This window comes from Ochotona princeps, chromosome 1 (genome assembly GCF_030435755.1).
Source record: "Ochotona princeps isolate mOchPri1 chromosome 1, mOchPri1.hap1, whole genome shotgun sequence".
NCBI lineage: Eukaryota > Metazoa > Chordata > Mammalia > Lagomorpha > Ochotonidae > Ochotona > Ochotona princeps.
In genome coordinates, this window is record NC_080832.1 from 93,789,606 (window position 1) to 93,816,816 (window position 27,211).

The 27,211-nt window shown below is 39.3% G+C and overlaps 1 protein-coding gene across 13 annotated transcripts in view; it reads left to right on the forward strand.

Annotated features, from left to right (window-relative positions):
* DST (dystonin) overlaps positions 1-27,211 on the forward strand; it is a 434,986-nt gene that overhangs the window by 189,184 nt on the left and 218,591 nt on the right. For 10 of the 13 annotated variants that reach the window (XM_058661928.1, XM_058661933.1, XM_058661897.1 and 7 more), the window contains 3 exons: positions 18,551-18,640; positions 20,856-20,933; positions 23,462-23,554. In XM_058661928.1, the coding sequence (XP_058517911.1) occupies positions 18,551-18,640; positions 20,856-20,933; positions 23,462-23,554 (261 nt within the window). Of the gene's footprint in view, positions 1-18,550; positions 18,641-19,186; positions 19,286-20,855; positions 20,934-23,461; positions 23,555-27,211 lie in introns of all 13 variants that reach the window. The other 3 variants (XM_058661874.1, XM_058661883.1, XM_058661921.1) reach the window with 1 other exon arrangement.

Here is a 27,211-nt window from a genome sequence, read left to right on the forward strand (position 1 = left end):
TGATTTTTAGTGTCTGATATTCCAGTTGTATATAACTGAGCCCGTGCTTAAACTGGTTGTTTAGTTGAGAATGTTTTCCTTTGGTTTGCTATCCTTTAGAATACATTTATGAAGAGTCCTGTTAGCACGTTAATGTTTTCTGCCTTTAAGGCTTTTCATGCTGGGAGTAGCCCAGGCTACTTACTTCGCAAATGAGTTTCCAGGGAAATTATTGGTGTCAGGAATACTTAGACATTAATCTTTAGCAGAAAAAAGCTGTAATACTAGAATGCAAATGAGCTGGTTTTTATTGAAAATATCTGTGAATTCAGATAGCTAAATTGTATTTGGAAAGTTTTCTGAAAATATAAAATTAATGACATCCTGTTATCTTTTCTAATGTTTGTTTTTGCCTATTGTAACTGATAGCCTAAGGGCTACCTCTTATAATTTGTCAGGAAATTGGTAGGGAAATAGCATAAGAAATGATACCTAAGATTTAGTATGATTTAGCTTTTACCTTTCTTTTGGGGAGAGGTAAGGAAGAAGTGAACACTTTAACAATTATCAAAGATTTGAGAAGGTTTTTAAAATCTGCATGAATACACAATTAGGGTGTTGAAAGCTAGGAATAATTTATGGGGATTTAGGAATAATTTATAAAGGCCTGGGATCAGGGACATCCATATATTATACTTTTCTTAAATAGGATACATTTATCTGGAAGTTTGAGTTGAAATTGTGCTTTTCAGGACTAATCAGCTATATTGTAAATTTTTTCCTTAACAATGTGTGAATCTTGAATCTGGATTTTTTTTCTGAATTTTAATTGATCTGCAAATGCATCCAGAGACAAAGAGGCGCTGGAGTCCAGTGCTGGGCCACACCCTGTTTGTTAGCAATTTGCTTAGTTAATATATGCGAGCCACCCAACTACCATATTTCAGTCTCTGTCCCGTCATGTTTAGAAAGCTTAATTTACTCATTGTTAACCATCCTTTGCTCATGTGATAAAATCAGTGACTTCATGGCTCCACTGAATCAGTCACACTGTTCTTTATTTTCTGACTTTGTGGTTGAAGTCCATCTACGTTAACACAGTCTTTTGGAGGATATTCTAAGAAACACTGTTTGCTCTGAGATAGGGCAAATTTTGAAATATTGACTTAATAAAGGGATAATGAAAAGTATTCCTGTGTCTGGCATCGTGGCATTGCAGGTTGAGCCCTTGCCTGCTCTGTCAGCATCCCATATGGATTGGCTTGTATCCTGGCTGCTCCATATCCAATCAGTCTTGCTTTTACCCTGTGAAAGCCACAGAAAATGGCTCAGGTCCCTGTGCTTCTGTACTCGTGTATGAGACCCGAAAGAAGCTACTAGCTCTGGGTTGACCTTCTTTGGCTGTTGTGGTCATTTAGGAAATGAATCTGGGTGGAAGACCTCCTTGTCTGTCGCTCCTTTTCTTTGTAACTTTGCCTTTCAAATACAAATAAAATACATTGTTTTAAAAACTACTTTTTGAAGTATAATGCTATTTTTTTCTTAAAATCTGGAAATAAGGATTTTTTTTCCCCTCCCAAACCTTATGTATAATGGTGGTTTCCAACTTAAAACTGAGCAGACTCACTTGGAGAGTCTGTTAAAATAGATTGCTGGACTCCAACCCAGGAGTTCTTTCCCCAAAAAAGATACGTTTATTTAAAAGGCATATTAACAGAGAAGTGGATGAGCAAAAAGAAAGAGACATCTTGTATCGGCTGGTTAATTTCTCAAATGGCTGCAACAGCTAGAGATGGACCAGGTTAAATTAGGAGCCAGGAGCTTCTTCTGTATCTTCCATATGGGTGTATCTTCTACTGATTCCCCAGGCATGTTAGGAGGGAGCTGGATCAAAAGTGGAGCAGCTGGGTCTCAGTTGGCACCCATATAGAATGCAAGTACTGCAGATCGCAGCTTAATTTTGCGGTAAACAGAACAGGGCTTATTTGTGTAGATATAAAAGGATTTAAGAGCAAACTTTATGGCCAGGTGAAACATGAGGATCCTTCAGACAATTATAATGCTTCTAGTGCTTATTCATAAATTATAGATTATCTTGTGAAATTAGGAAGGCTGAATTTTGTCTGCTAATTTCACCAATACCTGTGGTTCCATGCAATCATGTTTTTCTTTTTTATTCATTGTTGTCATAATTTGGTACTACCACTGTTGTTATCATTTATTAGGTCCTTGCAGAACACCAGATGGACTAGATGCATTGCACATATTATGACAGCGTCTTCATTTTCACTGTGAGGAAACAGGCTTGGGAAGGTTAAGTTACCAACCATGAAAGAACTAGAACATGGCCGAGTCCTTGGGCCTTCTTGCTCTGTAGAAAAGGTACATAGGACCAGAGTATCACACCATGGTAGAAAGGAACAGGGCCTTGAATGGTCAAGAACTACTCCTGGCAGAGAAGTAAGAAGCAAAAATGCCGTAGGGTGGGTGTGACACATCAGCCTGGGACTCAGCTCGGATTTCTGGCAGTTTTCACTCACCTGCTTTCACTCTGTGCCAGTATGGCTGGCCTCTTTGTGTGGCCCTACTTTTCTATTTGCATTCTTCTCTAATCAGTATAACTCACAAGAATTCAGAGATACTTTATAGATAAAATATGCAGAGAAGCCAGGCAGCATTCCCAGAGGTCATTGTTTTAGCTGGAGAAAGGTAGTATCAAAAATATTTGCAAAGAGGAGGAAAAATGAGTGTGGTCAGTGGTGCTAGCACATGCAAGATGGTGTTGTACAATCTTTCACATCAGGTGTGTGTATATTATAGTAGCTGGAACAAAGAGAAAGACTTATTATTTAACACGGGGATTATAAATTACACGAGGATAAAATATGTCTGTCTTATAAACCAAGGTATCCCCAGCACCTTGTATAGTTTGACTCATGCTAATAGATGAGAGTGATTTATTTGTTTGAGGTTTTTAATTAGCTTGCTATGCTGTGATCCGTTTTCATCAGTTCAGAAGTTCAAGGAATATTGGCTAGAGGAAGACTGTTTTCACTTAGAAATTCTGTCAACAAGCACTCCATCAGTTTGGTGCATTGTCTGCCGTTGTTATCACAGGCCTAGTCAGGTGGCATTAAAAGCCTCGAGCAGTGCTTTCCATGCAGTGAAATGAAAACCCCGTGTTTAGCCCCTGCTCAGAGTCTGCCACAGTAGAATAATGAGGAGAAATTTAGGAAGCAGATTTCAAAGAACTGACGTAGGGAGAATGTGGAAGAGAAGAAAGAAGAAGCTATTAACCGGAGACTCCAGGGAGGGAATTTTGTGATGAGAGTGGTCAGGGTGTCAAAGATAGCAGTGAGTCATCTTGGGCTAGCCCAGAGTTCAGAAAGTCAGAGTAATTCACTCTTTTAATGTAGTAGAGAAGCCTGTCTGTTTTATGAAAAAGGACAAGAGGGCTGACTTCGAAGGGAAGCTGGTGAAGCTGGGAAAACTGTACGCGCTTCCGAAAATGCTAAAATGTGTACCTGATGGCACTGTGCCCTTCAAGTACAGTGCTGACTGAACACTTTTTATAAAAATATTTATTTATTTGGCACAGAAAGACCCATCATTTCCTGGCTCCCTCCCCAGACAATACTCAGGGTGAACCAGGCTGAAAACAGGAGCTAGGAGCTCTGCCCTGATCTCTCATGTGGATGACAGGGAACTATTTGAGGTGCCACCTGCCACCTGCTAGGATGTGCATTAGCAGGAGGCAAAGGCGGACTTGATCGCCCTGGGCACTCAGAGATGGGTTGGATGGCACCTTCTGTCATTGTCCTTTGGCACCCAGTGAAGGTGATGCAGTGTGATGGTTGAGCCCTGGCTCTGGATGCAGCTTCTTGGACTTACAATGCCTGTTGGTTACTTGATGGCAATGTGACCTCAGTCTTTTCTAAACTGTAGTTTGTTCATCTGTAAGAGGGATTATAATAGTACCTTTGAGCAAATTGCCTGTAACAAGAGTAAGAATATTTGGGTGGATATAAAACAACCTGTGTAACTACAGTATTTTTTTTTAAAGATTTATTTATTTTATTACAAAGTCAGATATACAGAGAGGAGGAGAGACAGAGAGGAAGATCTTCCGTCTGATGATTCACTCCCCAAGTGAGCCGCAACAGGCCGGTGCGCGCCGATCCGATGCCAGGACCCTGGAACCTCTTCCAGGTCTCCTACGCGGGTGCGGGGTCCCAAAGCTTTGGGCCATCCTCAACTGCCTTCCCAGGCCACAAGCAGGGAGCTGGATGGGAAGTGGAGCTGCCGGGATTAGAACCGGCGCCCATATGGATTTTGGGGCGTTCAAGGCTACGCCGCCGGGCCCTACAGTATTTTTTTTTAAAGATTAATTTATTTTTATTGGAAAGTCAGATCTACAGAGAGGAGGAGAGACAGAGAGAAAGATCTTCTGTCCGCTGGTTCACTCCCCAAATGGCCACAATGGCTGGAGTTGAGCTGATCCGAAGCTAGGAGCCAGGAGCCTCTTCTGGGTCTCCCACAAGGGTGTAGGGTCCCAAGTCCTTCCTTGACTGCTTTCCCAGGCCTTAGGTAGGGAGCTGAATGGGGAGTGGACCACCTGGAACATGAACTGTTGTCACCTGGGATCCTGGCACATGCAAGCTGAGGACTTTAGCCACTAGGCTACTGCTCCAAATCTAGTCTCTCAAGAATCCTAAAGCTTCAGGTTTGTTTGGTTGTCTTCATAGCTTCAATAGTTTTGGCCCTGATGTTGGCATGTCTGTATGTTTGAATCATGATATTGTCATATATTGGGCCAAGGAGACTACCCATCATGTGTGACTGTTGTAGTTTTATAATGTTACAGAGATGAATGGCAGCTAAATGATGAAATCTACATAAAGGACATGTTTTTCATCGTCTGACTGTGACCCACGCTAGCACCTCTGCCTACCTCACATGAGTGTTACAATTTGTAGTGAGATTTTGTGAGCTCATTGTGGCTGGGTGGTTGGATGAGATCCATCCTTCTGGTATGATTTTACCTAAATGTAAGAAGAGGAACTTCTGTTACCATCCTTCAGGAATTCAATAGGTAGCACAGTGCTTCAAAAGTAAAGGACTCCTTCAAAAGGAGGACTCTTTTTTGCAAGGCAGAAAATACTTACATTTCACTTTTAGCAGAAAAATTTTGCTGACTCTGTCCTAGGGTGAGGTTTCATATATATTTAGGGTAAAGTTTTATGTACATGTACTTTAGTGGCGAGGAAGTAAATGATTTTTGTGTTTCTCCCACATTTGTAGAGCTAGCTTTCTGTGTCTGTGTGTAAGGTCAGCTGTGGTTCTATGAATGTGCCTTTTAACCAGGGCTGCTTTTCTCAAGTGTTACTTGATCTATTTAACAAAATGAGAATTAAAAAGCCAGCTCTATCTAGTTAGGCAAAGCTCTATTTCTGTAATACTCTCTGACACAAGGTGTGTCACCTTGAGTGGTGTCCACATGCCGCTTCAAGCCTGAGTTCACTGAGTCAGTGTCGGGACAGAGACTGTGTTGATGTGACGCTGAGGGGAGGTTTCCTCGCCTCACTCAGGTTAAATCCAGCTAGCTCACTTCGCTAATTTTTTTTTAAGGTTTATTTTAAATTTTTTAATGCAAAGGCAGATACAGAGAGGAGGAGAGGTAGAGAGGAGGAATTTCCATCTGTTGCTTCACTCCCTAAGAGGCCACAGCGGCCAGAGCTGAGCTGATCCGAAGCCAGGAACCAGGAACCTCTTCCTGGTCTCCCATGCGGGTGCAGGGTCTCAAGGCTTTGGGCCATCCTCGACTGCTTTCCCAGGCCACAAGCAGGGAGCTGGATGGGAAGTGGAGCTGCCGGGATTAGAACCAGTGCCCATATGGGATCCTGGCGCATTCAAGGCGAGCACTTGAATCTCTAGGCCACTGTGCAGGGCCCACTTTTTACTCTTCATAATAGGCATCCTTTTTGGTCTAAATCAAAGGTTAATACTGTACTTGACCATTAATAATTTTTATTGTTAATTTTATGGTCAAGTATTTATCTAAAATTAATTTTTATTAATAATTGATGACCATTGGAGCTAATTTTTAAGAAAACCAATCATGCATCCTTTAAATGTGTTTCAGTTGTGTGTCCTAGATGTTTTAGATTAAACATCCTCTTGTGTGTGCTGAGCACTGTTTCTGAGTCTTTGAATTGTAATCGATACAAACTTTTACCACATACAAACATGGCTGCCACTTCTTTTTTTAAGATATTTTATTTTTAATATTGTTTGCATACTTGAGAGGGCTGCATACACATGTGGGCCTACAAATTAGGGTGAGGAGGATCCAGGAAGAAGCTGGGTGGAACAGATATTTGAATCCTGTGTTTTTTTGTTTTGTTTTGTTTTGTTTTTCCATTTTTTTTTCTTCTGTGTCTGCAGTGGGGGAAGGGATGAGGACCATTCCTTGCTGTCAGACTACTCCAGTGGGCAGGTCACAGTTGGGGAGGTAGGTCATTTGATGCTGCCTTACAGGCCCCACTGTGGCAAAGAGTGTCCTAAGGGTGTTACTTGAGTGGTTTTGGTAACTGCCACTCCTTCTCTCAAAGACAGTGTGATTAGGTTACTTTGTATGAATTTTTGAGGTTACCTTAAATTAATTTAGATAGATTAAATATCATACAATTCTCTTGCTTGATTACATAATTGAACAACTTTTTGGTGAATTTACAGAATTGTGAAATCATCAACGTAATGTGATTTTGGTATATTTCCATAACACTTAAAAGAAGCCTTGTGCCCATTTCCCTGGCCTGTCCCCTTGCCACCCAGGCCTAGGTAACAGTAAATACAATTTCTTTGCCAATAGGTTTGCCATTTCTAGCTATTTTACCCTTAAAGAACCATGTGTTTTCTTTTGTATCTTTTTCCAGTTAGCATCGCTATCCCTGAGCTTATCCGTGTTATTGCATTCTGTACTTCTTTCTGTTGTCAAGTCATGTTCCAGTCAATGGGGTTTAATCACATTTTGTATTGTTGCTATTGTCACTTTGGAACTCATGCAGACAATGCTGTTATAAGCATATGTCCACATATGTGTGTGTGTATGTATATAATATTTCTGTTTATATATAATACCTCTATCTATTTATCTATCTAAATTTGTGCATTTTTATTCCTTTTGCATGTTTATCTAGGCATGGAATTGCTGGATCATATAGTAAATCCAGTTTAACATTTTAAGAAACTCTTAAACTGTTTTCCAAAGGGGTGGGGAGAGTGAAAGAAAGAAAGAGGGAGAGAGAGGTCTTTCTTCCACTGCTCCATCTGCCAAATGCGTGGAACAGCTAGGCTTAGGACTGGCCTAAGTCAGGAGTCAGGGACCCAACATTAGTGTCCCACAGGAATGACAGTGATCACCTCCTACCTCCAAAACTGGGCATCATCAGGAAACTGGACTTGGCAATGGAGCCCAGATTCACATCTCAGCACTTTAATAGGGGGTGCAGATTTCCTAAGTGATGTTGTAACTGTTGTACCACATGCTTGTGCCATTGATCTTTTTATTGAAGCTGCTTTATTTGAAATGATTAAATCTTGAACTTTAATTGATCTGAACACTTTCCTGCCAGTCATTTCTGGAACCAGTTTAGACAGGGAATCACAAATTCTTAGGAAGGTTGGCATGCCAAAGTGTGCATTTCTCGCTTGTGTGTTTGTCTTTCAGCAGTATTTATCTAGCACCAGCTGTGTGGCAGGACATGATCCCAGGCACTAACTCTGATAGTTACCCCTGTGGACCCTGGGGGAGAAGTAAAGTGCCCCATAGGACTTGGCTTAATGGAGTCTGTGAATCCATTTCCTGAGTTTCTCTTTGTTCCTCCTTGCCTGGGCGAGCACTCAAGGGCTGACAGCTGAGCGCATGGCTGAGGTCACATGCAAGGGGCAAAGTGACTAATCTTTTATTTATTCTACAATCATTCCTCAAATACCTACTTTGTGAAAGGCACTGTGCAAAGCATGAGACATTTACAATGAGGTCCTAAGACAGGATCCTGTTGTTTTAAGGGGCTAATGATTATGGATATTATTCATATCAAATTATGAGGAAAATGATGACTAATGTTCTGGGATAAACCAAGGAATATAGTAGTGCAGAATAGGGACACCTTCACTCCTAGTACCTGGGTGACATTAGAACTCGACCTGGGAGGATAGGTAAGGATTCTATAGCCAAAAGAGGAGCATTTCTTACCAAGGGAATACCATGGATGTGCACAGAGAAGAAATAAGACAGTGGAGGTTTAGAGAATGTGACCTCAACCATTCAGACACTCCTTCAAATTCTTTTAGTCTTTGGAATTGGAAGCAAGGCGTTACTAGTGGAGTGTTATGGCCTAGGAATCTTAACATGAACTCATAGCTGTGTTCTGTGATTCTATTTCAGAGCCAGGGCCCTTGATTTGATTGATGTTACTTGTCTCAAGCCTGTGTTTGCTAAGCCTTCTCAGTTTAAAAGGGATTCTTAGAACTGGGGCAGGAGAGAAGAAGGCTGCCACACACATAAGCTTTAGTATGAGACAGAATACAACATCTTTCTGACTTTGGTCTTGTACAACTGGAAAAGCTAGCTTTGGGGCATTTGTGATCTCTGAGTCCCTTTTGAGTAAACTGCAGTCTGAAAACGTGTTAAAACTATAATGCCACTTGGGAAGTGATAATTTTCAAGAGTGATTGCATCTTTGAAAGCTTTAATTCTTCTTCAGAAAGTTGATTTCTGTGGCAGAGATTTCTTAACACAAGCATATATAACATCTGTCATTTTTAATCAAATCACAGAATAAAACTCATATTTATGATTTCATTCCAAGCCAGTCAGCCTGCAGCTATGATTTACAGTGGTTTATTTTAGAAAATACAAATTGTGGGCTGGAATTATGGAAATGTCTTTTGACAGGGAAGAGGTGAAAAACATTAGCATGAGTTGGAAAAGAGACAGTGGAATCTCCTTGTCTGGGGATGTCTACAAATAGCCTTAGTGTGCGTCTCTCCGACAGTTGTCTTGGTTATAATCCTGGTTATTTCAGAAGTTTAATGAAGAGGATGAAAACAGTTGTTTTCAGTTGTTTACTTGCAGGGACTTGAGGAAGTGAATTTGTGTTTAAAGAAAAATGAAGTAGTTTGTAAAGTATGCAGGTGTATCACAGTATCAAAGGACCAAACGCTATAAAAATATGTTGCCTAGAAACGTTTAGCTTTTCCGCTTCTTTTGAAATTTGAAAAATGAGATAAAACAGCAACTGTGTCATACCCATTCATGGGTCTCACCGTGGCAGTCATGGTGCAAAGGGACACCAGTGAGCGCTCACAGTGGCAAGCCCAGCAGGTGTCTCCTCGCTGGTTTCACCTTTCTTGGAACTATGCCCACCAGTGGGTTCTGTCACTTGCTCAGTGCATGTCTCCCCGGAAGACCTCACCTACTCCTGAGCCTAACTAAAATCCAGCTTATGTTGCATCCCTCCAGACAATGACTCACTCATTGAGGACTGACAGAAACATGTTGGATATGTATAGGGAATAAAGTTCATTTTTAATGGCTTAGGTGGTTCTTTCTTTTTTTTTATGGGTGCACTGTTTTTGTTTTCCTGTAAACACGTTGCAAAGATCAGCATTTAAAGTGGTGCCAGAAAGAGAGAAAGCAGTTCTTATTTGAGGGAAGCATTCATTTAATTATTGAGTCACAGTACCTGGTCAGGCCTGAACAAACCTATGGCTCCTTTGACAAGAGTCCCCAAGGAGATGACTCAGCTGAGAGGTATATGGGGCAGTTGCCACAGCCAACATTTTAATCAGAATTGCAAAGCTGTTAAATGCTTGATTTTTTTACTTCCATTTATTCCTTTCTGGGACTCCTTCTAACCCACTGGTAGCCTGGGGTCCCCAGACTGCCTTTTCCTCTGGCACCCTGCCATGCCTTCCACTGCAGTGCCGTTCCCATACAAGCTATGCCATCTTATCACCTGCCAGAGTTAAGATATTTTTAAAACCAGCGATAGGTAGGTATAACATGACCTTGCATTAAGAGCAAGGAACCCAGGTGGTGCTACATCCCAGAAGTTATCTTTCTTTTCAAAGAAAAACTGAATGTATTTGCTCAATCTATAATAATTAATTTGAACCTGGTTTGTAATTTAGTGCAGTATTACCAGATCGTCATGGAGTAGAAGTTTCCTGAATTTATGTTATCTTAACTATTTGGAAATTTGGTCATGAATGTATTTTAAACAAATCAAATTTAAAGCTCTTTAATGGCTACATGACTTTTATTGAAAAATACTCATGATCAGTTTCAGAGCATTTGTAATAAAAGCTGGAGTTTGAGGGAATAGTAGTTAAGACGCTTGCATCCATACCAGATGGGTTTGGTACTTCCTTTTGACTACTGACTGGGTTCCTAACGTAGGCCCTGGGAGCAGTGGTGTGTCAAGTCATTGAAATCCTGCTATTCACTTGGGATATATGAATGGAGTTCCAGCTCCCAGCTTCAGCTTGGCTCAGACTTAGCTGTTGCAGGGATTTTGACAATGTACCAGTGGATTAGAGCACACACTTTGACACTTTCTGCTTCCTTCCAACTTGTAGCTCCTTTCTCTCTGTTTTTCTACCTCTCATATGTAAGAACAGCTGAAAGTTGAAAATATCAAGAAATCTACTTACCATGATGGTGGTAAAGGACAGGATTTGATTGCTGCAGTAACGACTGCTAGCCAGCAGACTTTGTCATAACTACTTAGGTTTTTGAAGATGTAGCATATACACACCATTTAGTGGCTATTTGATTTTATTATTAAAATCACAAATTTTTACTTAAATAAATTTTCTTTGATTGAGTATCTTATTAACTATGCATTAGAGTTGTTATTTACAACACCAGATTTAATACGGATGCCTCTTGAAGTCCCAGCTGCTTAACTTGTGATCCAGTGTATTGTTAGTGCTGCTGGGAAAGCGGTGGAAGGTGGCCTAGGTGGCTAGCTGGCCTCTGTCAGGTACAGGTAGAGGTCAGGGCTCCTGGCTTCTGACCTGGCATAGCCTAGCCTTGGCTGTTGTGGCTATTTGAGGAGTGAAGCAGTGCACGGAAGACCTCTGTCTTTCCCTTTCACTAACACTGCTCTTCGGATCAATAAATGCATGTATGTAAAAATAAATCCTTAAGAGTGTGAAGCAGTTATGACCCCTGCTTTCTCAGGTTGTCATTTCTCTTTCATTTGCTGAGGAATCAGAGCGAGGTGAGCATAAAAATTCTATTGACTGGCCCCTCCGCTTTTCTTAACCTGTTGCTAAAAATTGCTCTTGATACAGCAGCTCTTACTATGAATTTTCTTTTGCATCATCAGTGGTTTAAAGAAAGATTTCTATAAAAATGAACTGGGAGGATATTTGAAAAACCATTGAAAGGTGAAGCACATATCCTTCTGTCAGCCATGGCTGAGTTTCACTGTGTTCCATGATAAGTGACAGAAAATTGGACGGAAATATACTGGAGTGTTCATTACCTTAAGTGTGTCCCACCTGTTTTTGAAGTACCACGCAATAATACCTTGTTGTTATCATCATTCTTCTCTTTCTCATACACAGAGTGGGTAATGCTGATGCGTTTGTAAAACTGTTTTCATTTGTTTGACAGTGTAATATGGAGGTTATCTAGACTACATCTTTAATAAGAGAAATAACTCCAGATGCCAAAAAAGGTATCACTATCCAGAATGCTTGAGTTCTGATTTACTCTTCCCTTTCAATTACATTTTAGTTACTCAAACCAAGGCCTGTATAGCTATGCACAAGATGAGAGAGTTGCAGCCTGAGGGGAAATGCATGCACATATAGATGTTTGCTTTTTGCTTGAAGGTAGGCAGTGAAAGATAAAGGACTCTAAGCCCAGTTGATCTGAATCAGAAGCAACTCAAAGTCAAAACAGACTGTTACAGAAAAGTTATATAGTTAAGGTTTTAAAATTGAAATAGACTTTTGGAAAGATTCCTTAAACTGTGGAAAAGAATATATATGCGTATGAAAGTCAAGGTGAATCCAAGAGGGCAGTTCCTTCAACTCCTTAAGAAGTGTTTATCAGGAATATGTGCATTAAGCTTTTATTTTACCTTGTAAGATGCCAGAAAAGATCTCACTACTTTAATTTAATTAAAAATATATTTCTTTTTATTGAAAAGGCAGATAATACAGAGAGAAGGATCTTCCCATCCACTGCTTTACTCCCTAAGTGGTCGCAGTGGCTGGAGTTGAGCTGAACCAAAGCCAGGAGCCAAGAGCTTATTCCAGGTCTCCCTGATGCAGGGTCCCAAAGCTTTGGGTCATTCTCTGCTGCTTTTCCAGGCCACAAGCAGGGAGCTGGAAGGGCAGTAGAGCAGCCAGGATAAAAACTGGCCCCCATAATGAATCCCAGTGCAGGTAAGGTGAGGATTTAGCCACTGGGCTATTACACCAGGCCCCCTATTTTATTTTTAAAAATTGACTATGGATTATTATTTTTTTTTTTAGATTTTTATTTTTTTATTACAAAGTCAGATATACAGAGAGAGGAGGAGAGACAGAGAGGAAGATCTTCCGTCCGATGATTCACTCCCCAAGTGAGCCTCAACGGGCCGGTATGCGCCAATCCGATGCCAGGAACCAGGAACCTCTTCCAGGTCTCCCACACGGGTGCGGGGTTCCAAAGCATTGGGCCGTCCTCAACTGCTTTCCCAGGCCACAAGCAGGGAGCTGGATGGGAAGTGGAGCTGCCGGGATTAGAACCGGCACCCATATGGGATCCCGGGGCTTTAAAGGCGAGGACTTTAGCTGCTAGGCCACTGTGCCGGGCCCAGACTATGGATTATTAACCTGAAAGCTGAGAAACTTTTTTTGTTGTCAAGGAACTAATCAGACTTACTATGAAGTAAGTATTTGAACCATTTTTTGAAAATTTTGACTTATTTTAAGGTCTTCATCTTATCCATTAATACTGTAAGATGTATGTAAATATCTTTATAGTTAAGAAAAGTAAAGGATATGAATCAAACAGTGATATTTCATCATTACACTTGCAGCAATTTAGAATTTATGGTAATTTAGGAAAGTTTGAGTTGGTGTTGTATTTCTGAACTCTTTGAAGCTGTAATACCAAAAGAAATTCGTAACACAATGCTCAGAAAAATGGTTCCCTGAAAAACACATTAAATATCTCTTTATCTTTTGAAGGCATCGGTTTACTTGTCAATAATTGATATGATACATTAATTTTTAAAACTTTTCTTAAGTGTGGGCTTCTAAGGAGTTGTCCCAAGAGAATTGGTAACTTTTGTGTGTGTGTGTGTGTGTGTGACTTGCACTTGTTTGAACTAAAAGAAGTTACGTTAGAAAGCATGTTAACTCGTGATTTTCACTAAAGTAGGTTGTCTCCTCTGTCTTCCCCGGTTTAGTGCAAGGCAGTGAGGTGATCTCCTTGGGGACAAGCCTGCTTTTATTATTTATGTTTCTTTCTATAGATAGCTGATTGTTTCCCAGGATACTGTATCCTTCAGACACAAGGTTTCTCTGCCAGAGGACTGTGGGTCTTTTATGTGGCTGATTCTTTGCTGCTCTTGTACTAGGATATATGCATTTTCTGTGAGGTTGATTGATTGAATGACCTTTTTGGTTTGCTTTTTCCCAAAGGATCTTTTCTTTATTAGCAAGTATAAATTAGATCTTTTACTTGACCTGTGATTTACATTTTCTCATAAAAGTAATTCACAATCAGAGATTGTATAAGGACAGCACAGGTTCCACAGATTATCATGTGGAGTGGACTCCTATGACAAAAAGATGGCAAGTTTGTGTGGCATCTTCTACCAAGAACAGCATATTTTTAGAGAAGTGACAAGACAAGGGAAAAGGGGTGACGATATTGAAAGGCAAATCTGGCAGGTAAAGGCTAAATAGGAAGGCTTGTAAGATAGAGGCTTCTGTTTCTGTCTACCTTCAGGCCAGTAAGGACTCCAAGGTGTCTTCTGGGTTCACCTTTGTGCCTTGTAGCAGGAAAGAGGCAGAACCCTTTAATGCTGTAAAATCCACGTCTTGCTTTGAGAAACTAGAGGACAGAGCTCTGCTGCAGCTGCTGTTGCTTAAATGCTTTCAGGTTAGGGGTCCTCTGTATTTTTGCACATTCTGGTCTTCCGCAGTAGCACGTCTTCTGCTTAGATGTCTTCAGTGGTTAGTTTGCCTGGGAAGGCTCCAGGCTTCTTCACCTGGCAGGTAAGTCCCCATGCTCCTGAGCTACCTGCTTCTGAGTCACCTTCCAATCTCATATAACATTCATTTCCTGGCCACTTCATTTCCTTGGAACTCACAATACAGCTGTGTGTTTGCCCTTTTCATCTGTGGTTACCTACCTTGTTTGCTCAGGGGAGTTCTTAGCAGACTGATTTTAAAGCTCATTGGAACGTCATAGTTCTTTCTTTTTGGTGCTCTGGTTCCATTTACGTTATACGGAATGTCCCTCTGTCGGTTTTGGCACCCCAGTCTGTAGTGACACTCACTTGCCATCTATTATTGTACCCTCAAAGCCCAGGGCCACCCTGGTGCTCAATAAATGCTTAGTGATCTGAACTGAACTGCAGCTTGTGACAGCAGTCGACTTGAACAGGGAAAGTAACATTTTGTGGGATTAGCATTGGCCACTATGAGGTCATACTTTCTTGAAGAATATTGAATAAAAAGGTATATGGTGTTCCCCTGATTTTCAAAAATGAATTTTGTTGAGTTCATCAAAAACTAAGCAATTATAAGCTAGTTTAAAAAGTTATGGAGCAGAATTCTGGATCAGTCTGTTTGGATGACACAGACATGAAATAGATTTGAAATAATACCTCTAATCAACAGTAAGTCCTTTAGAATGGTTTTTCTTCCCATAGAAGACTTCTCTAGGTTATTCAGTTAAGCAAAAGATTGGTGCCCCCTAGAGGTAATCTGTAGGTACAGTGCAGTGCAGCCATTTTGGGAAAGCTTGGGAAATTTTGGGAGAATTATGTGCAGGTACAGCCAGTGCAATCTTGTTATGTAATCTGCATTATATAATTTGACCCCAGAGTATCTCATAGTGCTTTTCCGTGGTTCATCACTTCCTCCAGCACCATTTATCCAGACAGTTTTTTGTCTCACAGGGAGAAAATATCCAAAAAGAGAAGAAAGAATATTTTATTAGAAGTAGAACACAGAAAACACCCTGGGCAGTTAGTGTGTCATCTGTGAAGGAAAGTTACCAGGCCAAATGTGTGTGACTCAGGCTTTGGAAAGTCGTTCAGACTTTTCTGAATTTGCCTTCTTTTCTCTCTTCAATTGTATATTTTATGAGACATTTTTCTTTATTTTGAATTTTTAAATTTTGTGGTACAATTTCATATAGACTGGGATTCCCCCCACCCCCAAACTCCCACCCCTGTCAAATTTTCCCCAAGTTGCTACAATTAGTACAGTCCTTCATAAGGAGTCATAATTCCATCAATCTCTTATAAGGTATTTTTCTAGAACCTTACTTCCTTGGTCTTCTCAGTTCATTCACTACCACTCCATCTTTATAATGTTCATTTTTAATATCTACCAAAATGCTAACTGTGGTAAAAATTGGAGCTAATATTTATAAAGTAGTCAGCACAGGGCCAGGCACCTTGTGTTAATTCATCTGATGCGTTATTGTGTAGTGTTAATAATGGTGGACACTGCTTTTCAGAGAACAATCATGGTGTCTCACCTTTGTAGAGCATTTTCATGTATGATGTTTCTGGGAATGTTTAATGATAACCTGAGACCAGAAAGGGCTGGATTACATAAGAGCCAGTGTCTCAGGCTGTTTTAAAGCGTTATCCAATTTTTTTTAGTTCTTCTAGAGTTCTTAAGAAATTAAGCCACAGAGTGGTGCTAGCATTGTATGTTTTCTTTCAAGCTAACAAATCACTGATTTTTAAAAAAATATATACTAATTTACTTTCAGACTGTGGACTTTTTATTCTCTAGTCTAAAATAGAAGTTTTCAGTTTTCATTCCTTGATTTTGCTAGTCAGAAAACCGAGGCCTGGAGGGTGACAGCAGCTCATGAGGGCAGAGGTTGGAAGCAGGAATAAATAAATTTCTCCTCGTTCTTTTTCTCTTCTAATAAATTTTCTCTTTTATGAATGCGTTTTGGCCTTCATGATATTATTGTCCTTCTCTAAGTGTACTGAATTTAATTCTTCTCTTTGTACCACGGCTAGGATGGTACACAGTGACACCTGGTTTGGGAAAGCTTGCCTTGATATAGAAGGTTTAGTTCAGACTGGCGAGGCAAGCTGTGAAATAGCATTCTTACAAAGTGAGTGCTCGGAACCACACCCGCCTTTAAATGTCCCGAATCAGGAGGGGAGCTGTGAGTGAAGCGTGAGGCAGGCAGAGCTCTCCCACAGTTCTCCAGGCTGGGTGTTGGTTACTGTCTCCCGTGGCCCCTGCCCATCACGTGCTTTGTATTCCCGTGGCCTCTAGTGCGCTGCGGATGTCGGACCTGCACAATGCAGTCATTTGTTTTGAGAGATGGAGCAACTGGCCGCCATTCAGGAGCCACCTAGTGTTGTATGTAAACATGGTCTCAGAGTTCCTGTTCAGGCTCTTTAGAGTTACACTGCTTCTGGTGACATGTAAGACACATTGAGAAATACGTACATGCAAATGCATTAGTATGTATGACATTCACAGTTTGAGTAGTGCCGAGTTAATTGTTAAAGCTCTGATGTGTGAGTAGAAAGTACAGGAATGCAGGTCATTTTGCTGAGCTCTTCTACATGCGTAGATGCTGGGCACGTAGCTCATAGTAGACATTCCTGAAGAGGTCGTTCACAAACGGTTCACCTCTGAAATGGAGTTCACAACTCCAGAACGTTATCATTTAAAGATGTTCCCAAGGTAAATGAGTATTCTATTGGAAGAGACAATTCCTTTGTAACTAATGTGGATATTAGTGTATTTTGTATATGAGTCGTCTAAAAATATGGTATGAAATTAGTTTTCAGAGGAAGAAAGTAGTTTTAAACTTTCTTTCACTGTGATATGATTTTGTGATGCCAGATAGTCATTTGATATTTTGTGAAAATGAGGGTGTTAAAACAAGATTTCAAGGAAACGTGATAAAAAGTCATGTGACTCATCTTCAGTTTTTGTGCAGTACTTAGGGGTAGAGCCTAAGCCCAAGTTTAATGTTTAAATTATTTGTGGTCGATGCTACTAGAGGGGTGGTTGGATTAAGATTCTGTGAGTTGGAGACAATGGCTTTAAGTGCTGCAGGCTGAGGCTGTTTCCTTATCACGCTAAAGTATTTTCTTACACTAATAGAAGATACAGTAGTACAGTTTAATGGCATTTAAACTACTGTTTTAGAGTGAAAGAAAAGATTTGCTTCAGTTTGAATTTGGCTTCTTCTTGCTTGTTGCTTGTGGTCAGATGATTTTGATCTTAATTTTAGAATTTTTAAATGTCTTTTGATCATGTATTCTGTTGAACATATGACTAGTGTAAAAGTTTGGTTCATACATATCAAACCTTCAGAGTTTAGGTCAGAGACTGGCAAGCCACAAGCAGGGCTTGTGCCGCAAGCGAAGTAGACAGAATTCTGGTTCCTCTCTCTTTTTAGACCTCTTCTTTGGGTCTTTCTTGGCAGCAGCACCGAGAATGAAGCTCAGAATCCCTGAAAGGGGAGGAGTGGAAATATGCCAGCCATTGTGGGGCAACTGTTTGAGTGGCCTGCTTTGATGTGCGTCTGTTTAGCACAAACCTGGTAGCAGGTCCCATCATGAGGCAAGCTTTCCCCAGTGGGAAGACTGAACAAAGCTCTTGGGAAATCTGTGGTTTGAGCTCTAAAATCATAGCCCTGAATCACATCAGGAGAGTGACCGTGGTATGCATTGCTTGCTAGTGTTGTTCATTTTTAAAGATGCTCCATCACAGATGTACCTTATGCAGAAGAAGATTTGGACAAGGGTCTTCTAATGCGACCTATATGAATTGTGAAAAGCTTTTTATTTTTAAATCACTTTAGGCTCGCTGGAAGTTGTAGCAACAATACACAGAATCTCGTGTAGCCTCCACCTGGCTAGCATCCTTGGGTGTTTACAGTGTGGAGGATGTGCCCATGCATCCTTGCTATTGCTGTGGTAGAGACTAGCAAGACCAGCTGGAAGGGTAAAAACATAGCCTTGCTGCTAAAGTGGCTAAAGTTGCCATGTGAGGAATCCTGAATCAAGTTTGCGTACTGCCAGAATTTGAAAAAAAAAACAAAAACAGCAACAACAAATGTAACCTAGTGTGTTGAAAATGCAAAAATTCTAGTTGCTTTTATAAATAACTAGTCTGGAATTGAATTTATTTAATGTCAAAATTAAATTTAGTTTTTAAGTAATGAGAGATTAAAAATAAAAAAGCTGCATGAGGGAGTTTGTTGTACTTTCTTATTTAAGAATGTTAAAAATGGTTCTGAGTTCAAGGACCCACAGTTTCTCCGTTTTCTATGTAGGTCCGAAAACATGTGAATGATCTTTATGAAGATTTAAGAGATGGGCACAATTTAATTTCTCTTTTAGAAGTTCTTTCGGGAGACACCTTGGTAAGTTTTACATTTGTTAATTTATTTAGACCACCATGTAGCTCTCCGTAGCTGACCAATGTGTTTTCAACATAGACCGTGCATATTCTTGCAACGTTTATCCTTTGATGTTTGAATTCTGCCTGAAAGAAAATGTTCTGGTTAGATTCTGAAGCATTTTCAGACTTCAAATGTTATGAATTTGAGAGATGAAGCACCTTGATTACTTAACTTATATAACCAATTCTGCATTACAATGCTATTTTTGTTCTTGCTTCTTTGTTTACCTTTGGAAATTCTTTTTTTTTTTTTGCTTAGCAGAAGTTGGATGCATAATATAACCACATATTAAAAGACTCACACAAAGCAAGGAAATAAACATTGCTTTCTGAAAAAAAAAAATTGGTCTAACCCAGTCTGTAGGTGTCATCTCCCTTATTTTGTGGACATTACCTCCCCTTCTTGGTTACCTGGTCTCCCTCATTATGTTCCGTTCATGCTCTTCTTTTCATTTGTGGTCTGTCTTGTGTCTTTGCTGTTCTATCTTCTGTCTGTTATATTCATTAGCCAAGGGAGCGAGATTTTTTGAAGACCTTACGGTTGGTGAGTGCAACAGAAGCATGCGAATATGAGCAGCATGAGGATGTGGAGGATGAGGATAAGGGGGTAGGTGTCGGCCCCCATAACTCGACTAACCTAGCCGGTCCAGTGCGGTGAGCACTAACCTGACAGAGAACTCACGGGTTTGGGCTCTTTTTTTCTTTTTTTCTTTTTGACAAAATAGAGAAGGGACTAAAACCCACAGTGAGGTAGATATGTTTGGAACAGATCATTGGAAATAGAGAAATATTTTTCTTTATATTTGCCTTCAGAGAGCGAAGTGATTCTTTATGCATTACTATGCACTGCATGGTAAGTGCTCATATTTACTTCAAGTATTTGATGAAATCTGAGCTAAAGACTTCCATATCCATTGTACAGAAATTTTATAACCAGCGTAACTTTTAGTTCATGTTTATTCCACTTCTGGAATTGGCGTTTCATAAAGGGAACTAGTTAATGTTTAAATTCCTGATTTAAATCATACCTGTTTTCAATAGATATTGTTTACCTATCTACTATGTTGCTTGGTATTTAGAATATCTTCAAACCTATGTTGGCTAGAACTCACAAGAACTGTTAGATCACCATCATCCCTAGTTGGCTTCAGCCCACTTCTGTAAGACAGCTGTGCTGTTTTGTCATCTGCATCCTTGGTGCCCCCAGATTTCATCAGAAATAGTGCTTTTGTTGGATCCAGTGGGTGAATGTCTCAGTATTTCCACTCGGTCCAAGGTTTATTTTCCCTCCTAGGGTCTGCTCTCTCTATTATTATGTCACCTCTGGCTCCAATAACCTGTTCATATTTAAGAAGTTATGCTGTCAATTTTCTTTTTTCCCCTTGGAAAATTTCATGTGATAAATTTCAGCTCCATTCTTTGTATTTTGTTTAGCATCACTCAGCTCTGTTTCCTTATGTTTCCCTTCTGTTAACTTGTAGAGTTTCTTAAGGGAAACAGCATTAAGGAAAATAATCATGGCTTTCCATTTTTTTGTTCCTGAAACTGAGAAATTGAGTCCATCCTCGGGGAGCATACAGCTAGTATAGAATCCTTGTGATTTTTACAAAGCCCAACTTTGTGAAAAAGCCAAAGTAAAACAAGGAGGAAACATGTGACTTTAATTGCTTTTCTCTCTTCCTCAATTATGGTTAAGTAAACCTGTCTTTCTCCTTGGTGATTTTTATACTAACTGCATGCTACTCTATCTCATTTTCATTAACCTATCATAAATATAAAACCCTCTTGCCAGTAGTTAATGTTGATTAAAAGGGAAAATGGAGAGGGATGCTTGATTATTTTGTGCATCCATGGCTAAATAACTATTGTCCAAAATAGTTCTGTTAGCAAATATTGCAAGTCCTATGTCATTTCTGTTTCACTTAATAATACATGTGTTTATTTAATAATATATTTAAAGTGTATATTTGAGTAAAACAAAATTGGGAAAAAATCCTAGTAGTTGAAAATTCAATACCAAATAGTTTATGAATGTATTAAAAACATCTTCAGAATTAATTATGAGCCTATCGTAAACAGTAAATAGATATGAAGAAAATATCTAAGCTATTTAAATTGCATGACCAGCAGCATCAGAAGCTGTGGTGTTTTTTAATACCTGGATGTTCTCTTCTTAGCCCAGAGAGAAGGGTCGGATGCGTTTCCACAGACTGCAGAATGTACAGATTGCACTTGACTATTTGAAAAGACGCCAGGTAGGACCTTTTCCAAGGATGGTAACCATGTATGTGATTAAGCAGATGCATGTGGAAGCTTGTCAGGGAAAGCAAAGATTAAATTTGGGAATTATAACTATTAAGCTTGTATTTCGATGAGTAAATATTTTTAAATGCTCCTATGAAAAGGAAGCTAAGGGCAGGTGTAAGCCTAGAGGAACTATAAGTGGCTGCCTTTCCATCTGTGCCAGAACAACTGATTTTCCCCGTTTGAACTGGAGTGCATTTGTGTAAGGAAGTAAAGGATATTTTGACAGCAATAGAATGTCAGGAATTCCTATGAGCAGCCCTCAACAACAAAGCAATCCTTTACTATTAAAGAATTGTACATAAATAAACATGTTGAATACTCAGTAGTATTGAGGCAGTATCTTATTTTCTTAGTCCTTTTTGTGCTGCTATTTCTGAGTCTGGGTAATTTATAGAGAAGAGTTTAGTTCTCACAGTTCTGGAGGCTGGAAGTCCAAGGTCAGGGTACCGGGCTTTCATGTTTAATGAGGCCTATGTTCTCTGGAAAGGAGAAAAAACAGGAGGGGAGAATTCTCTGAATCATATGCTGTCCTGCAGTGGAACCTCAACCCATTTGTGTGGGGGAGGGGCATATAGACCTAGTAGTCTAAAGGGCTACTACCTCTCAAACCCATCTCAAGTGCAATACTTGAACTTTGAAGGGGATACATTGAAACCATAGCAATGATACTGAGTCATTTACGAGTAGTTAACAATAAAAATAGCATTTTCTTAAGAGTTCTTGTGTATTTGAAAGATAAAATTGGAGATAGATAAAGAGAGAAAGATACCCATTCATCCACTAGTTCATTCCCCGAATGAAGGCCAGGACTCAGCTTGGTCAAGGCCAGGAGCTGCATGTAGGTCTCCCACACAGGTGGCAGACCTGAGTACTTGGGCCATCTTTCTTTGCTTTTCTGAGGTCATTAGCAGAGTATTGGGTCAGAAGTGTAACAGGTGGGACATGAACCAGCCATCCAAGTGGGATGCTGTCATCACAGACAGTGGCTTTACTCTCTACGTCACAACACCAGCCCTCTACAACAACATTCTCTGACAGCAGTCTCCTTCCAGCTTGAAATTTTGGTAGTCATCATGAAAGAGAATGAACACTATATTGGTTATGATCTTGATTCAGTTGCATTGTGTATTATAATAGCATACGCCAAACATGAGCTATTTTTCAGCCACAAAAAAGAAATGCGGAGAAGTTGAAAACTGATGAAAACAAGAAATTAATGATGGCAAGAGTTAGATTTTTTAGTAAAGTAGAAAAAGGCTTGGAAAGGAAAGAGGAGAAGAAAGTATTAGGATTTATTATTCCTTTTTATTTGTTATTTGATGATTTATTATTCCTTGTGATTAAGTGCTTTTAGTTATTTTAACAAATGCTCAGGGCTTAAATATTTTAAATGTATTGGTGTTTGCTTTCTTATTATTCATCCCAGTGAAATTTCCATGCAGGTTAGTGATTAGACCTTGTTTGAAATATTTTATATTGTTTTCTCCTGATAATAAAGTGTCAGCTATCATGTTATGTAATTGTTTGTATTTAATTAATGATATTTAACTCATTTTTTAGAAGTACATTTAGAGACTATCATTAAATTTATTTGCCTGAATGTGTTTGACGCTTGGTAAATGTTAAGTCTGAGAATTACATTTTTAAAAAATCTTTGAATAGCTTTCAAAACCTGTCTGATTCGCGTATATATATTGTATATTGATAGGAAGATAACAATGAGGTTTTTTTTATTATTCTTTGTGATAGATATGAGAAAATGTCTTACAATTATTTTATGTACCGGTCGTGTTGTGGTTAAACTATCATGTAGGCTGCCAGCTTCTCATATGGCTACCAATTTGTGCCTCAGTTGCTGCACTTCTAACCCAGCTCTCTGCTGATGCCTGCGAAAGGTGGCAGACGATGGCCCAAGTGCTTCAGCCCCCATCACCCACGTGAAGAGACTCAGATGAAGTTCTTTGCTCCCAGCTTCAATCTAGCTCAACCCTGACTGATTTGGTCATTTATAAAGTAGTTCAGAGGATAGAAGATTCTCTCTCTTTCTCTGCCTCTCTCGCTCTTTCAAATACAAAATTCTTTAAAAACTTTAGAAAATATTTCATGGTTCAGAGCAGTTTCCTATTTAATGATGATAATGAAATAAAGCATATGTTGAGTACACAGAAGTATTGCTTAAAGCATAAAAGTGTACTTAAAGCATAAAAGTATTTCAGACATCCCACTTAACTGTCTTTTGTTTTGACATGTGCCTTTAGCACTTGTTCTAAAAGTCAGTAGTACCCATATTCTTTTGTGACTATTGTGTCATTTGAAGTGTGAAATGATGGAACATAAGGAAGCATAAAATGATATTTGGGGTTTTACTGTTATTTAAATATGTGTTTTATTTGCATGAGTTAGAATTGATTTTGTGTAGTTAAGGATAACTTTTGCTAATTAAATAACATTTACTTAATTTCTTTCCATAAAACAGGTGAAATTAGTAAACATTAGAAATGATGACATAACAGATGGAAATCCCAAATTGACTTTGGGATTAATATGGACAATAATTCTGCACTTTCAGGTAAGCCCGGTTTTTCTTGATTTTAATATTTTTAAGCTTCTCATTGCTACTAATTAAGTGGTTTGTAATAGTGGTGAATAATGCCTTCATGTCACATGGAAGACAAATGAATTTCAGTCTTTTTTTCTTTAGCAATGTGTTGGAATTGTTCTTTCAAATAACATGCTGTTGTGAACCTGATGGCTTATTTTCTTTCATTCTTGATGACCTTAAATGTAGTTTTAAGGACAAGGCTTGTAATTCCAGAGTTGGAAAAACAGATTTCTTAGTCTTTAATGCAGACACATTTCTTTTGTTCTTTGAACAGTACTACCTGCTTTAGATGCCTAAAGATTTTTACGACAGTCTTTCTTTACTGGTATAATTTCTCAATTATGTAAGCTATTTTCTCCTTTAATAGGCACTAGATGGCAGTATAATTATTATAAAGCAAACTCAGAGGAAAATGTAGGGTATCCTTGCTTCTTGGAGAATTGTGTAGTTTCGCTTTGTCATTCTAGATCTGAGGAGAATAACTGTACTTTAACCCACTCTAAATTATTATCTAATAAACTGATGCCAATTGAAGACGCATTTTGATTTAGTTTTTGTGATATGATAATTTTTTTTAAAATCACCTTCCTTTGATTGTGACTCCTAACTTGGAAACTTTGCTTATCAGCCAATTGTTTGCTCACAAAATGTACTGTGTGCAGCATCAAGCTTCTAGGGCCTCTTACTGATTAATGTACAGGTGGCCCTTCAAGGGAGTAGAGGTAGCTTGACAGCTTTAGGAATGAGTAGGGGCTTTGAGCCATACATCCTGGAGAGGAGTAAGACCTCAAGGATTTGACTGAAGTGCAGCTTGTTGGGAAAGGTTTGAAAAACAGTGCTGAGGTTCGTTTGGAGAGAGACTAGCTCTGGTGGGTATGCAGAGTTAAGTAAAGTACAGTGCAGCTGGCTCTTTGAGGTACAATGCTGGTGGCATTGGGTAAATCATTTGGTTGGTTAGAGATTGATAAGTTGTGTTTTAGGAAACAGATTGTATCAATTCTAAGTAACATACAAAGGAGCAGAGTCCAGAGTCAGACAGATAAGCTAAGCAGCTGAGGTGGCAATTGCAGAGTGGAGTGCTAAAGGTCTGGATTGAGATAGGATGAAGGTTGAGTCCAGGAGAAGACATGTTAAATGGAAAAAAAAGGAGGAGACTTGACCACAGGGCACAGAGGAGGAAAGAGTGGGATTAGTTTAAGGATGACCAAACACTGAGCCTGAGAATTCAGAGACTTGGGTGAATACTAATAAACTTTCTGTTGGTTTTGGTGGTGGTTGTGGGGAATGTCCTCTACATTCATGTACTGATTATTGAGACATGTAAGCAGAGCAGAGCTTAGAAGTCGTTAGCACAGGTCGTGTTCCCAGGAGTTACCAATATACAAATGGTCATTGATTCGGTCAGAGAGAAGTGATCTTCAGAGGCTCCAAGAGAAGAGTGCAAGTGGAGAGCGGAGAGCTAAGATCAGAAGTGTGGAAAGGACTCATGCTTCTAGGTGCAAGAAAGGATTGTGATGGAGGAAGAGAAAAAGGACAGATGGAGAGAAAAATGAAGCAGCAGGAAGATGCACTGATGAAGCCAAGGGCTGAGGATTTCAAGTGGAAAGACAGTGACGAGCTGTATGAAATGCCACTAGAAACCATGAGACAATGAAAACAGAGGACCGACCGCTGGTAGTGTTGTGTGGAAGGAAGACCCTGGAGAATTTGGAGAAAATACAGTCTGCGGAGTGTGGAAACTAGATATCAACAGAATGAAATGCGAATGAGTGGTTGGGAATTAGAAGCAGTGTATTGAAACTCTAAGTTGAGGAAATATAAGGAATAACAGCATTCAAAAAGCATTCCATGTTAATGAAACCCTCAGGCTTCATGTGTATTTGGTAGGAAATGGAGGACTAGTTATAGGAGTACCAAAGACATTTGTCTTTTGGTGTGATTTTGTGCCATCATAATATGAACTGCATTGTATTTGAGGACCTAAATTATAATAATATAGCTGTCACCAACATTTAAAAACTAGACCTAGATCTATCCGAAATGAAACACACCTGTGTTATAAGGTAATAGCAGTGTTCTTTATTTAAACTAAATGCTTTCTTAATACCATGATAACTTTAAGATTAGAAATGCTTTCTTTTTATAAAGCTGTTTATAACAGTGGCCATCATCTAAAGTGAGATTTTTTCCTTCTCTACTCTCTATACGTAAGAAAAATAAAGAAAAGAAAAATATTATGTTATATATTTTATTATATATATATTCTATTATGAACGTAAAACTGTTATTGAATCAGTTTTTCAGTTGGGCATTCTGAACATATGTGTTACCATCATTGTAATTGTGTCAGTATCCATCATGTGCTTGATCCAGAGATTCCAAGACAATAAAATATGTTGTGCTGTCTACTGGGGGATATAAATATTCAATGAACTATTATTTAGGGTAATGAGTCAATTGTCTCTCTATATAGAAAAACACAATATAAGGGGAGGGAGTATTGTGTTAGGATCGGGAAGGTGTAAGAGAATAAGGGACATTTTTATAGATATTAAAGACAGACTTGGCAGTTACCATGCGGTTACTAAAGGCACCCCATTTTTGACCTGATTAGAGGCAGTTGTTTAGTTGGCAGGATGAGCCACAGTTCCTCTGTCCCATTAGCTCAAACACCAGCCGTTATACCTTCAGATTGTCTTACAATGTCCCATTGTCTGTGAAGAGATACAAATCAAACAAAAAAAACTAACAAAAAAGCCAATAAATCTAACACATTATTGGTTTTATTTATAAGAGAGAGATCTACATAGACAGGGAGAGGTGGTCGTGGGAGGAGAAAGAAAGAGATCAAGAGAGCTTCCATTTTCCGGTTCACTGTTCAAATGGCTGTAGTGGTCAGAATTGGGTCTGTCTGGATCCAAGAGCTAAGAGCTTCTTCTAAGTCTCCCAAATGGGTTGGGGCCCAAGGATGTGAGCTATGTTCTGCTGCTGTTTTTCCAGATACATCAGCATGGATCTGAATTGGAAATGAAGCAACCAGGATTGAACTGGAGCCCTCATGGGATGCCTGAGTTGCATATGGTGGCTTTATGTGGTACACCACAGTGCCATCCACCAAAGACCTTATTTTGTCAGCTTGCATTCTAGGATATTAAGTTTTGGCCACTGGAAAATATTTAACTTCCTTTCTAAATGCTTCAGGAAAACCTTACAATGCAGACTGTGTACTGACAACATCTATAGCATCATTATTAACTTGCCTTATTTAATTGAATATTAAAATTCTGTCAAATCGATGAATTATATCTTTGATCAGGCAAAAGACTAGGAGAAAGTAATCATCAATCTTTTTGGTAGTCAGGTGCCTTTTGCTTACGTGTAAGTCCATTTCATGTCATACTAATTTCCTTACTCTATGTATGACTCAGTGTTAGAAATATGTATGCCTTAGATAATCAGGTTCCATACTGATTTACTGTTTTCCCAAGAAGGTCACAGTAAAAGAACATAATGTTTAACTAGGGTACAATTATACAAGTTATATGTGAAGTTTCCCTGCCTTACTTCATGTTGAAGAATTCTCAGGTGTTTCTTTGCTTCAGTGTTCCATTTTTTAAAACATAT